At 36.6% G+C, this 13,502-nt stretch overlaps 1 protein-coding gene across 1 annotated transcript in view; it reads left to right on the forward strand.

Moving 5' to 3' along the window:
* The window catches only part of CPQ (carboxypeptidase Q), a 154,258-nt gene that overhangs the window by 102,560 nt on the left and 38,196 nt on the right, over positions 1 to 13,502 (forward strand). The window contains exon 6 of the mRNA XM_081325399.1: positions 7,593 to 7,684. Coding sequence (XP_081181525.1) covers positions 7,593 to 7,684 — 92 coding nt within the window. The remainder of the gene's footprint in view (positions 1 to 7,592; positions 7,685 to 13,502) is intronic.

Genomic DNA, 13,502 nt, shown 5'->3' on the forward strand with positions numbered 1-13,502 from the left:
AAGCAAAAGTTGTTCACCTGGCCACTCATTGGATAATATTCTGCCCAGATTCTGCATGACTAATTTGTTATTGCAGTAATTTAATTTTAAATACCTTAAGCATTTCTAATGAAAATCATTCTGAATCATGGCAGCCATTTAAGCTGGTAATTGCCAATACTACTGAAGTAGTCACCACTTTTTTTAACCTTAAAGATGCATAGCAGGTTCCATAAAGAAGTTGAAGAAGTTAAAGAAAAGTTCAGTGCTGAGTCTGAAAAGCATTGTTTATTCACTAATTCCATACAAATACATTATGTAGAATGGGGAAAGGAATCTGCATCCTGGTTTGTTCTGATAGTTAGATAGATAGATAGATGAGAGATAAACAGACCGAAAGATAAATGGGTATCTCCAAATCCTTAAACAAAACTGAGCTGAAGACATCTCAGAGGTACCTTTGCTATGTTCATAGGTCTTGAGAGGAATCATTTTAACCCCTTTTTCTGCCAACCAAACTTTCCAAGCTCCACAGTCTCTTTGCCCTCTGGAAAGCAGCCTTTGGGAATCCAGACAACATTCCACCTTGGTTCAATTTTTTTTGCATTTATTTCAAATTCTCTAAGTTCCCGCACTTATAGTTAATTTGATAGACTCATCAGGTGGCTTTTCAAACTCATTGATACTAAGATCTCTAAAAGCTTTAATATGGTTAGTTAAGCATTTTCCAAAAGTCATTAGAATCACACTGTGTACCCCTAGAAGTCCAGAAGATACTGACATTCTGAGAAACAGTCTCATCCTGCTCCATATTCAGGAGGCATATGTACAAGAATACTGCCCCAAAAGAAATTTCTTGCTTGGTTTTAAAGATGAAAGGAAATTATACAATTCTGTAACTTGTATTTGAGATAATTGTGATTTATTTTTACCCTCACTCAAGCCACATGTCTTAGGCTGCTTAAGGCAGATGCATGTCCATTTGAAATTTCAGCAGAATATCTCATGGGTGGTCAAAAAGAATTATTCATCATCTGTGGATACCCTGACCATTGCAGAAAAAGTTTTAATTATTGTGTATTTTTACTTATCATGGAGGAAATGTCAAGGCCAAATCATTCCACAGTACATCATTAGAACTGTCTTAGAGATTCTTGCAAACTTAGTTTTATTGTTTTCATGTGGTCCTTGTTTGAAAAACTAGTCTAAACCTATTTCACTTATTCACAGTGGCATCCAGGTGGGAAATGTTCTTTTTAAAAAATGGTCTTTGCTGGGCTGAATGCCATCTATGCAAAAGCCAAGGAATAGGGCCACAACTTTTAATTCAGATTCACACCACATTCCTCAGCCAGATGGGTATTTCTTATTCCTCTACTACTCTGACTTTCAGCAGAGGTTGGAAGAAACCATATTTCGAGTCTGGGTTGAAGTTCCGATTCCTTAATTACAGAGGTCATTTTACCTCAGGACTGACTGTCCTGGAGATTAATAGCTGCAAAGAGCATATATATTTAGACGATGTTTTCTTGGCAACAAGGTGAGGGGTTACATATAACAGGGCATCTTTAATGGATACTGAATATAAAATGGATACAAAATTAGAGGTCTATGCTTGAGGATGAAGTCGCTCCTTAATTATATAACCTCCAGAAGTGCCTTTACTTGTCTTTACCTGTGAAAGGTTGAGCTATGCTATTTTCTTGCAATGCTAGATGTACCCCAGCACTACCTGCATTAAGAACCTTCTACTCCAAGTGTGAAGGGAAAGGAGAGGCAGCTTCAGTGACATTCACTGATGGGCTATTTGAGTTCTCATGTTGTCTTTTCTAAATTAGTGGCCTCAAACTATAGGAAGGCTGCTGAGAGTCAACATAGCGGAGAAGATGTTTACTAGAATAGAAGGTAAAAAAATCTTGCTAGGGGCATATAATATGTGCAGTATAATATTTTTACAGACAAAGCCCAAGAGGGGGAAAAACCAGTTTCAGTGTCTGATTTTGTAAGGTTCCTCAAATTTGGTTCCTCAAATTTGTGAATGTTTTTACAAAAGTTTGCACTATGATTGTCATGCATTTTGACACATATTTCTCAGCAAAGGCAGATGACTGACTCTTTCCTAGGAAGCTCAATAGTGATATACAAGTTGTCATTGTATAGCTGAGTATAGATTGTATAGCTGAGTATAGAGTTGAGACTCTAGAAAGAGTACAGAGAAGAGCAACAAAGATGATTGGGGGACTGGAGGCTAAAACATATAGGGAACGGTTGCTGAAATTGGGTATGTGTATTTTAATGAAGAGAAGGGTGAGGGGTGACATGATAGCAGTGTTCCAATATCTCAGGGGCTGCCACAAAGAAGAGGGAGCCAAGCTATTCTCCAAAGCACCTGAAAGCAGGACAAGAAGCAATGGATGGAAAGTAGTCAAGGAGAGAAGCAACGTAGAACTAAGGAGAAACTTCCTGACAGTTAGAACAACTAACCAGTGGAACAACCTGCCTCCAGAAGTGGTGAATGCTCCAACACTGGAAGTTTTTAAGAAGAGACTGGACAGCCATTTGTCTGAAATGTTATAGGGTTTCCTGCCTTAGCAGGGGGTTGGACTAGATGACCTCCAAGGTCCCTTCCAACTTATTATTATTATTATTATTATTACCTTTCGTGAATGTGCCATACATGTTCTGGTGCTGAAGGAATTTCAGTCTTTTCATTCACTTTTTTAACTATATAATATGTCTCTTTGCATTCAGAAGCAGCCATTGTATCATTGCGCTCTCTCTCTCTCTCTCTCTCTCTCTCTCTCTCTCTCTCTCTCTCTCTCTCTCTCTCTCTCTCTCTCTCGCCTGTGTTTGTAACTATATGAAAATGGAGTTTGAGAGAGAATGTTGTGTGAGGCATCAAAATAGATGAAGTTGGTGTCACAGTGAGGAAGAGAAAATTATATTAAAAATATGGACTGAATATAAATCACTACATTTCACTCAGAAAGCAGAGGCACATAATGACAATGGCAGAGTGTCTAGTTTAAAGGTTAAAAAAGTGTTATGTTATTGCCAAAATAAGGATAAAGGAAACATGTTTTTTTTTCTGCTCAAGACAGCCTTATATTATGTGTATGGATCTTCGGCTGAGAAGAAAGAAGAGTAAAATTGAGCATTTTTATGCGGAAAGAACTTATGTAGAATAGTGGTGGTCAATTTCTTAGACCTGGGTCACGTGTAAGTTCAATTGTTAGAAACTTTTAGGGAAAGGCTGATAGTTTAGTGCAGGGGTCTTCAAACTTGGCAACTTTAAGACTTGTGTACTTCAACTCCCAGAATTCTGGGTGTTGAAGTACACAAGTCTTAAAGTTGCCAAGTTTGAAGAGCCCTGGTTTAGTGGTAGAGAATCAGCTTTGAATGCAGTAAGTCACAAGTTAATTCCAGGCATCATCAGTTTAAAAAGGTAAAAGATTCACAGAATGGCTAATGGGATATGCCTTCGCCTGACACCTCAAAAATAGCTTCCAGTCAGAGTAGATAGACAGGAATAAGATTGAAGGAGAAATGGTTTGATAGAATTCAACTTCTAAGAATGTTAGTTCATATTTGGGGTAGGGGCAAGAAAAAAATCTCAAAACCATCAGAATCAGGGTTGCTAACCGATCAGGAGGATGAACAAATCTGATTCAAAGGATCAGGGAAGAGAGGCAAAAACAAAACGAAATAAAAATACTCCCTGCCCCTTGTCCTCGTCACCTTCAAGAAGATTAATTATATGGGTAAGGCTACAACAATCCTGATCATCACTAGATGGCAGCAAATGGAGTTTCGTATGGTGTTGAATGACAAGATAATCCTGTGTCTCCATGTTTGACAATGTGAGGGCAAGTGAGGGTACTAAACAGGCCAACACATTTGTCATAAGGAAAGCAGTTGTACTATATATTTGAAAATAGTATAAGAATTTATCATCTCTCAAGTATTTTTATCAACTCTGAGGAGTTATCTAATCAGAAGTAAATGACTTAGGCAACTTTTACTTCTTCCTAATTTGGTGTTAGGTTTCAATTGCCAGGATTTATATGATTTGGACAGGGCATCACTGAAACAACTCCCATGATAGCTAGAGTGTCAAAATCAAGTCCACTTGGAGGACTACAGAGTAGAAATTCTTAACTGTCACCAGGAGTCAAACTAGAGTTGAAGGCATCTTTTTCTTCATTTCCCTTTTTTAGTTTGCAATAGTCTTTGTCAAGTTTAATTTTATCTTCTCTGTTGACATCTTTGTCTTAGAAACCTTCTCCACAGCACCTTCACATATTGTTATTTTTCCTCTCAAAGAGCACAGCTATTGTCTCAGCACCAATTACTCTCAAGTGTACTTCTAACCTTTTCCAGTCTTATGTCTATTCCTGTCTATTAATCTTTAATTGACAGATTACTTTTCTAAAGGGAAGATGTCTAGAACTAAAAATCTTGAGCTTGTCTCTTGGCGTATCTCTTTTCCCTTTATATCTCTCTTTTCCCTTTATATGTCATTTTGTTTCTCAGATTTATCTTTGAAATTATAACTAGAACTTATTTAATCAAATGCATTGAGCCTGCAAGAATTTTATTTATTCAATTTTTATTCATTTATTTAATAAACACATCTACATGTGGCTGCCCTTGAAGAGCATTCAGAAACTTCAACTGGTGCAAAATGCAGCTGCATGGGTAGTAAATGCTACCAGATACATGGTATATGTGAGCCACACTGGTTGCTGGCATGTTTCCAAGTGCACTTCAAGGGGCTGGTTGTCACTGTAAGCGCTGCATGCCTTGGGATTGGATTACTTGAGGGACTACCTTTTTCCAAGAATCTCTACCTGTCCAATTTGATCCAGCTTGTCACTGACGTCTTCTATCATTTTTTTTTTAAAAAAACCAAATCTAATAACATCTTCCTCCACGATATTAAAAAAGAAGGTCTTTTCTCCTTGTCTTAAAATATCAAAACACTGTTCATAATCTTTCTTCACAACTTCCACTAAGAAGCCTGTTCAAACTACAGAACCTACATATTCAGAAGTCTTCTTGTTTATTTAGTATCTCCAGGGCTTTTTTTCTCATAGAATGCTCAGAACGGAGTTCCGGTACCTTTTTTGGATGGAACCTTGTAGGGTAGGCAAGGCAGGTTGTATGACATGTGTGAGTTCCAGCACCTTTTTCTTTTACAAAAAAAGCACTGAGTATCTCAGTGATGTAAATAATGATCCTTTTGACTAGTGCCTCCCAAAATAACTCCTCCCTCTCTTCTTCCTAGCTAAGCCTTGTGAAATGGTTGTCTTCCTTTCTGGTAAATACATCATTCTACTTTACATTGTAAATTTAGAAAGTTGGATTAAATTGTTAGAAAGAGAGGACTTGGCTAGAGTATTTCAGTTGATCCAGTGAATTATCACAGTAATATTTTGGATTCTGAGTATTGTGGGGAAATATTTATTTAATTGCATTCCTTGCATAGATTTGTATCTTATTCTTGTATCTGACACATGAGGCAAAGGCTGTAATAAAATATGTCTCTAAATATGTAGCTACTGGGCTTTATTTTCTGCAAACAAGTTATAGATAGATGGGAGCATTGCCATGAGGTGGTCTTTAAAAGGTGTCAAATACATTTCCACTCAGACTGTTAAATATTAGCGGCATTCAAGGAATTTCTTATGTCTTGTCAAATCAGATCACTTTTTTTACCATCAACACCACGCCCAAATGGAAATGACAGGAGAAACTACCAAAAGTAAATAAGTAATCCTCATGAAACATGTCATATGCATCCTAGCTATGTTCTACTTCAACTCTTTTAAATGGATTTAAAATAAATCAACTCATGGATCTGTAATGAAAGAAAGTAAGAACTTCAGAAAAGCTGGACTAATTCCATTGGTTAATCTTCGTTGTCTAATATTGATATATAGTTAACATGTCATATGTGCATCTCATACCTCTGTTTCAATCCCCGCAAACAAACAGGAGAATTGCATGGATGTTGAAAAGTCATGCTCAGTCAATACTTTTTTTCCATCCAGAGAAGAATTTGCTTCTTATTTGTACTACCCAACAAGGTCCACTCAATATACTTGTCCATAACTGATTTTGGATTACGAGAGTTCATGTTGGTTTATCAAACATCTCTAGAATTTGTATGTTTTGGATATTTACTTTATGTTAAAATCTATACTTAAGGAAACCATAACACAATGCACAGTGCAAACCCAGTTATTGCTTTGTATGAAAGATGGATTCATTTTACCTGTGTTTCTCATCTCAAGTAATCTTTCTTCATGCACAGTAACTATTGAAAGGGTAAAAGAATTTAGTGCATGCCTCACTTGGGCTGAATCTAATATAGATGGACTTAAATGTATTAGGTGGCTTTCAAATGGCTTATATTTAATTTTAAGGTTATTCCTTCATAAATATCATTAAAACACAGATGGTCTTGCCTTGTCTCTCAACACTGAGTTTCCAAAAAAATCATAGATTTTTGTGAATCTAGATTGGAAGAAACAGGACTATCAGCTTGTTACACAAAAACCTATTGGGGATGCAAACAAATGCGTTTCCTGGGGTTCTTTCATTGCCACAGTTTGCAAAATTTATTCTGGAAGATATTGATAGGCAACACCATAAACACACCCTTTCCTCTCAGTGCAGCAGCAGATGGGGGGGGGGGAAACAAATTTTTTGGCTAGCTGCCAAAGAGGCAGCAAACAGCAGACACTGGGGTGGGTGCAACAGGTGCCTTTGGGAACTTGTCTGGAAGCCTTTCTTTGTTTTGGGATCCTATGATTAGTTCCCAGTTTGTGAACCAGGAACAGCAGGATTGCTAAACCATACCCTTCCTGGAGTCGTTTAACTCTTCCTCCACCCCAGACCATTTTCTCCAGCTAAAAACTTAAACCCAAACAGATTATTTATACACAATTGGAACAGACCTACATTGTTAACAAATTGGTTGTCTTTGTGTGTAGCTTAAGCGTGAAAGCAAGGAAGATTTCCACTCTAGTATCACCCAGCCTTCACATAAAACCTTAATGCAGACCACCTGCAGACCATTGGATCACACTACTGTACAATGATGGGGAGTTGCTATGAATTGTTACTTCAGAAATGCTAAAAGATGTAGAGTAATGATGGAGAGAAAAAAAATCAGAATGGAATAATGGTGCTAGGAGTGCAGAAATCCTGTGCAGAAGTGGGCTGTGGAAAAAGAAGAAAGCACATAGAAAGAAATGTAAAAAGATGTTTGTGTGTGTGTGTGTGTGCTTAAATGAGGGAAGAAAAAAAGAGAGAAATTAGCTTGATTGTAAAAATGCGATGGGGCAGGGTGGAGATTTCAGAAACAGTGCAGAGAGACGAAAAAAGAGACAGATTGGGAGGAGATGCATTTAAAATAAATGTTTTACTTTCCATGATAGGCAAAATGTTATTTTTTAAAATAAATATTTTACTTTCCATGATAGGCAAAATGTTATTTTTTTTCTCCTAATACATTAAGGCAGGCTTCTTAGGATGCTAAAAATGGTAAAAAAGCTTTCAAGGGCTGAGATGAGAGAGAAGCTTGTTTATTTTCTATCTAATAACAGGACTCCGGCCCAAAAGAACTCTGCGTTTGGTGCTTTGGACTGGAGAAGAGCAAGGGGGAATTGGAGCGGAACAATACTACAAGCTACATAAAGTAAGTAACTTGATAGAATAATATGTTTAATTCTTTGGGTTCATTGTTTTTTATATCATTGTTTTATGGTTTTTATTGTATGCCACCCAGAGTCATGTTTTTTATGAGATGGGCAACCATATAAATATAATGAATAAAATGAATATTACTTCATTTCATTAGCAGTCTTCTTGCAATCCTTACTTGTGAGCAGTAGAGTTGGAAGGAAAAAAAATCAAGCAGCCATAATCATATTACGGTTCAAATTTGGAAATTCTGCTCATATTCTCAGAGATAATGCACTGGTCTATAGAATCCTTTTCTAGACCTTAGTTTGCCAGTCACAATGTAATATTCAACAATATTTACAGCTGCCCCACATTTATTTTTAGAATTTGAGCTATAATCCAAATGAAAAATCCTGTTCCCCTTGGCTAAAATATTTAGAGGGAAAACATGTCCATTACTACTATTCTGCATTCTAGTACTGTTTACTGGTATATAATTTTCTTTGGGGGATAACCCTACACTCAGCTATTAAGATAAATATTTGATTTGGCCCCTAACTTGCTAATTTAGATTTAGTCTTAGCAAGGAGAAAAATAATCTCATTGGGGTACCTGCCCTGAAAATTAAAAAGGGTTTTCTGTTGTGCCTGGATATTTTGGTTATCATCAGCACTTTCCATAAATAACTAAGTTCTTGTGATTTATGAATGGAAAAGGGGTGAGTAAACATTTTGTATATTTCACTTGTGTTAAAAGTACATTTTACAATATGTTGGGTTGAACTCAATTGATTTTTTATGAAAGATTTAGGATTTAATGTGCATTTTATCTGTAGAAAATGAGGCATATTTTTAACATCACAAATGTTTTTATGATGTATTTCTAAAATTTAAAAATGAGGTAAAAGAACGATAGGATGACATCTCATCCTTGTGGCATTTATTCATAACTATCTCCTCAAAGCATGAGGGATAACTTAATAGAATTGTCTCAGAGCTAAATATGATTATTTTATAAACATTTCATAGCTTAATTTGATTTTAATTATTTCCAATACTTACTCAAACATGAAGGAAATAAAACATTTGGTACAAGTGTCTTTACATTTAGCTGATGTTTGCAAAATACTTGTGTCTGATTCTAAAACTCAGACAAAACTATTTGCTGCTTCTAATAAGATAAATGCACACAGACAAGCACACATATGCACATTTTATTCATTAAAAATGTTTGAAAAGCTTTGTCCTTATTTTGAAATAACTTCATTTGCATTCAGTAACATTTCTTAGGCCAAGAATAATGAACCAGATACCTGGAATTGAATTCTGTCAACTTTATCCAGTATGGTCAGCAGTCCAGTTGATGAGAATTGTAGTCCAGTAACATCAGAAGGGACACAACTTCATCATCCTCCCTGCCCCCCAACATGGCCAAATGTGACTGGCTTTATAACATTGAAATGATATTTCATTCACTGTTTTGATGGAAAGATGGAAGAGAATTGCATCTAATGCCTCCATCTCAGATCGCCAAGCACCATGCCCATAGCACACCTATTTTTTTTAAATGCTCACTTACCTTGCCATGACCCAAACGGCCCAAAAAATTATGTTCTATATCCAATGAGGCCACCCCAATAGATGTCTCTGGTGGCATGCAGAGGCTAATATTTTTTAACATTTAAAAGGCTATGGATGAACCCCCTACAGCAGGGCTCCCCAATCCTTAGGCCATGGTCTGGTACTGGTCCGTGGCCTGTTAGGAACTGGGCCACACAGCTGGAAGTGAGCAGCAGGTAAGTGAGTGAAGCTTCATCTGTATTTGCAGCCACTCCCTAGCGCTAGTATCACCACCTCAGGTCCATCTCAGATCATCAGGCTTTAGATTCTCATAGGAATATGGACCCTACTATAAACTGAGCATGCAAGGGATCTAGGTTGTCTTCCATGAAACTGGTCCCTGGTGCCAAAAAAGTTGGGGACTGTTGTTCTACAGCAGGGGTGTCAAACTCAATTTCATTGAGGGCCGCATCAGCATTGCAGTTGCTGTCAGGGGGCCGGGTGGGTATAGCCAGGGTGGGCGTGGCCTACTGGGTGGGCGTGGCTAGAGTGCGTATGGCCTACTGGGTGGGCGTGGCCAGCCCTACATCGTTCGCATCAAGGGTGCCTATGGGGGCCTGGGCAGGAGTGGGACAGATCTGAGGGGGTCTGGCAGAAGGAGGGTCTCTGGGCCAGGGCCAAGGCAGTGGGGGCCGTTCCCTCACTGTTTCCAGGATGGCTTCGCGGGCCACATGAAACCACTTCGCGGGCCGGTTCCGGTCCCCGGGCCTTGTGTTTGACATGTCTGTTCTACAGTATGTTTATTCCAAAAAGGCATGTGTGACCAGATGTTGAGAAGGAAAAGATTGAGCATTCTCCTGGCATTTCTCGTCTCCAAATTTCCCCTACACAAGTAGCAACAAAATAAAGATGCTAGGGTTTATTACATTCATTTGTGTATAATATTTATTCTGCCCTACACAGCTATTGAATTTTTCCCTTGCCATCACTTTCTAGTAGACTAATTTTTCCTTGCTTGCCAAAGAGTTTGTATTTCTGTGCTGTTTCTAATCTTATTTATTGAAAATTTGACAGGAAAATGTTATAAATAGTTCCATTTTATATTCTAAGTATGAAAGGAATTGCCTAAATAATAGAGCGGGCTAGGAAGGAGGCCTTGGGCATCACTAAATCAAATCTGAATAGTGAGAACATGCACAGGAAGGGGAGAAAGTTGTTCTGGGGGGGGGATGGGAAAGAAATGAACAAGGAAAAAAATGTACTTTTGGAGGAATATTTCAATCCTTTCTTAGATATCACATTTGATCTGTTATAATTATGTTATATTTGGCTATATATCTACCAGCAGGAAAGTCTAATAAGCACTCTGGCAAAAAAAACCACCAGATTAATGTTGTAAATAATCCACTTAAAAACTTCTTAACTTTTTACAGAGATATGTAGCCCATATTTCTGAGAAATGGATTCCCAGAACAGAATACTTCTTATAGCTGGTAATTACTTGAATTGCACAGGCATATGATCCATCATTTAAACTTGAAATCTTTACATTTTAAAGGTTATTTTTTTAAAAATGATTGGATTGCTCATTAAACATAGTGGTTTTATTATGAGCTTGGCAAAGTACAAAACTGAGCATAATTAATTCTTTTGTCTTAAAAGAGTAATGATTAGCAAGAAATAGATATTATGACAAAGCATCAATAATAAGAGAGTCTAACTTCCAACACTGGAAGTTTTTAAGAAGAGACTGGACAGCCATTTGCCTGAAATGGTATAGGGTTTCCTGCCTGAGCAGGCGGTTGGACTAGATGACCTCCAAGGTCCCTTCCAACATATTATTATTATTATTATTATTATTATTATTATTATTATTATTATTATTATTATTATTATTATTATTATTATTATTATTATTATTGTTGTTATTATTGTTGTTATTATTATTATTATCTTCTTTTGTAAAGTCCAGTCCTCTCTTTATTTTTCTTGCTTGTGTATATATGTAAATCCCCTCAAATAAATAACCTTGTGGTTAATTAATATTAGACAACTTTGTGACCTGTTGGTCACCCTTTGAGAGAAAGGTACTGCAATATGATGTGAGCAGTATGAACACTAAATTTTAGGCTGACCTTTTTTACCCCAATGCTTGACAGTCCCATAACTGTCTAAGAAGTACTGTATATATATCATAAATAGAAAAATAATTGTAATGGCAAACAAGCTTCAATAATAGGACAATATTTACTTACCCAAACAGGTAAAGATCATGGACGGACCAAACAGTGGGAGCCAAAGTGACTTCTAACTTCCTTCTGGCTTTCCCATTGACTTTGCTTGCAAGGGAGTATTGGAAATTACGATTAAGTGACCATGGAGACGCTGCAACAGCTTCAACTTTGCAAATAAAACTGGTGTGAACTTTATGGAAATTTGAGCTCCATAGAAGTAATGGGTCTCAGATATTTTACACGTTCTTTAAGTTCTTTAACATTCTTTAAGATTGTAGGTCATTCAAAAAAGAATAATAGACTGTTTGCGCTAGCTTCAGGTACATACCAATATAGATGAAATCCTGACATTTAGCCAATCTATCTATATACTACTAAACTAGTATATAGATACATTGGCTAAATGTCAGGATTTCATCTATATTGGTATGTGGTAATAATTCACAAGGCCATGGCAAATGTTAGATAACTATTTTTTAAAATAGTAGTAGAATATAATATTTATCAAATAGAGGGATAAATAATTAAAACAAGTTAGTCAATGATACCATGACTGACATTGACCAGTGCATCTCCAAAATCCCAAATACTTTTATTAAGGTTTTAGACCAATTTGGTGTCAGCTTTTTCCAAGTCAGGAATTTTCTTGGTTTTTAGTCATTGCCTTCCATATGATTTTTTTTTTCATTGCAGATGTTTAAATGAATCTATTCATTTAAACAAATCAATGTCAATAATATTAATTTTAAATATTTTGATTTCCTTGGATACATTTTGACTGTAATATAGAAATTAGTTTTTCTTGACTCTATCATAGATGGATTATCTGCCTGATTTACTTCTGCCTCAGTAAACTAGAAATACCTCTTGTATATAAATAACAATGCACTAGACATTCCTATGATCCAAGAAAGTCAATAGCCAAGATGTTAGTGCAGCTTAATTAGGATTCTATTCACAGCAAAATCAAAGTTCAGAAGAAAATAATAGCATTTTGAAACATGGCAGCTTTGTCAGCATTTTCTTAGAGTTGATGGGCATAATCCCACCACATATATTGTTGCTGCTGCTGCTGCTGCTACTACTACTACTACTAATATTGCTACTATTACTAGTAATAGAACAGATAATATTTGTGTATTGTTCTTCCTCAGATGTATGCAAAAATGCTGGAATGAAACAATCTTCGACAGAAACAGTCCGATTAAAAAATCAATAATGAAATGAGACAGTGAAAAACATTTAATGTACAACAATTAAAATGCATTTAAAAGGCCATTAAAGTTTAGATGATCCAATCTTGTATATTGGTAAACCAGCTCTTCATAATCAGCTATACTGGGACTTCTGAGCCTTTTTTCCTACTCAAAATTCTCAAAGGAAAATAGCTGGAGAGAAAGAGTAGCTGAAAAAAGACCAGTTGTCATTTTGAAATCCATTGCTGGCGTCTAAGGGAATATGGAATATGGCTCTCTAATGTTTTTTTTTACTAGTTGGAGGGGCTAACCAAGTCTGTCCCCCTGGATCAGGCTGGTTTTAGACATTAATCCTGGAAGCAAACTCAACTGAGTTTCTCAAACCCACCATTTGAGAATGTTCACTCATATTCCCTCTCAAGTGCCTTCACATATTATTCTGATCCTCAGCAGATTTTAAGGTTTAAGGTCAGGGTCATAAAAAGGAGTTAGACAAGATGAGATACTCAGTCAGAATTGAGGTTCCAAACCCATTTAGAGCTTTGAAAATCATTACTAATGCTCTGAACTCAGATAAAAAATGTATTGCAGGTTATTGTAAATCTATTCTCCAAGGAGTTTGGTCTGGAATTTAGCCTAGTGAGCCAGCATGATGTCAACGAGGATTTAGTTCAGGTATTAAGGTGAAGTGTCCAGGTGTGTGATATCAGGTATATAATATCACAGTCAATTTTTTACAAATGGATTAGCCAGTTCTGGCAAGCTGCTCTTCTTTTTCTGCCTTACTTAATAGGTGTTATCTTCAACTTCCTGATCTATATTTGTTTTCCTGCTGAATTTGG

Source organism: Vipera berus, assembly GCF_964194415.1.
Source record: "Vipera berus genome assembly, chromosome: 3".
In the NCBI taxonomy this organism is placed as follows: domain Eukaryota; kingdom Metazoa; phylum Chordata; class Lepidosauria; order Squamata; family Viperidae; genus Vipera; species Vipera berus.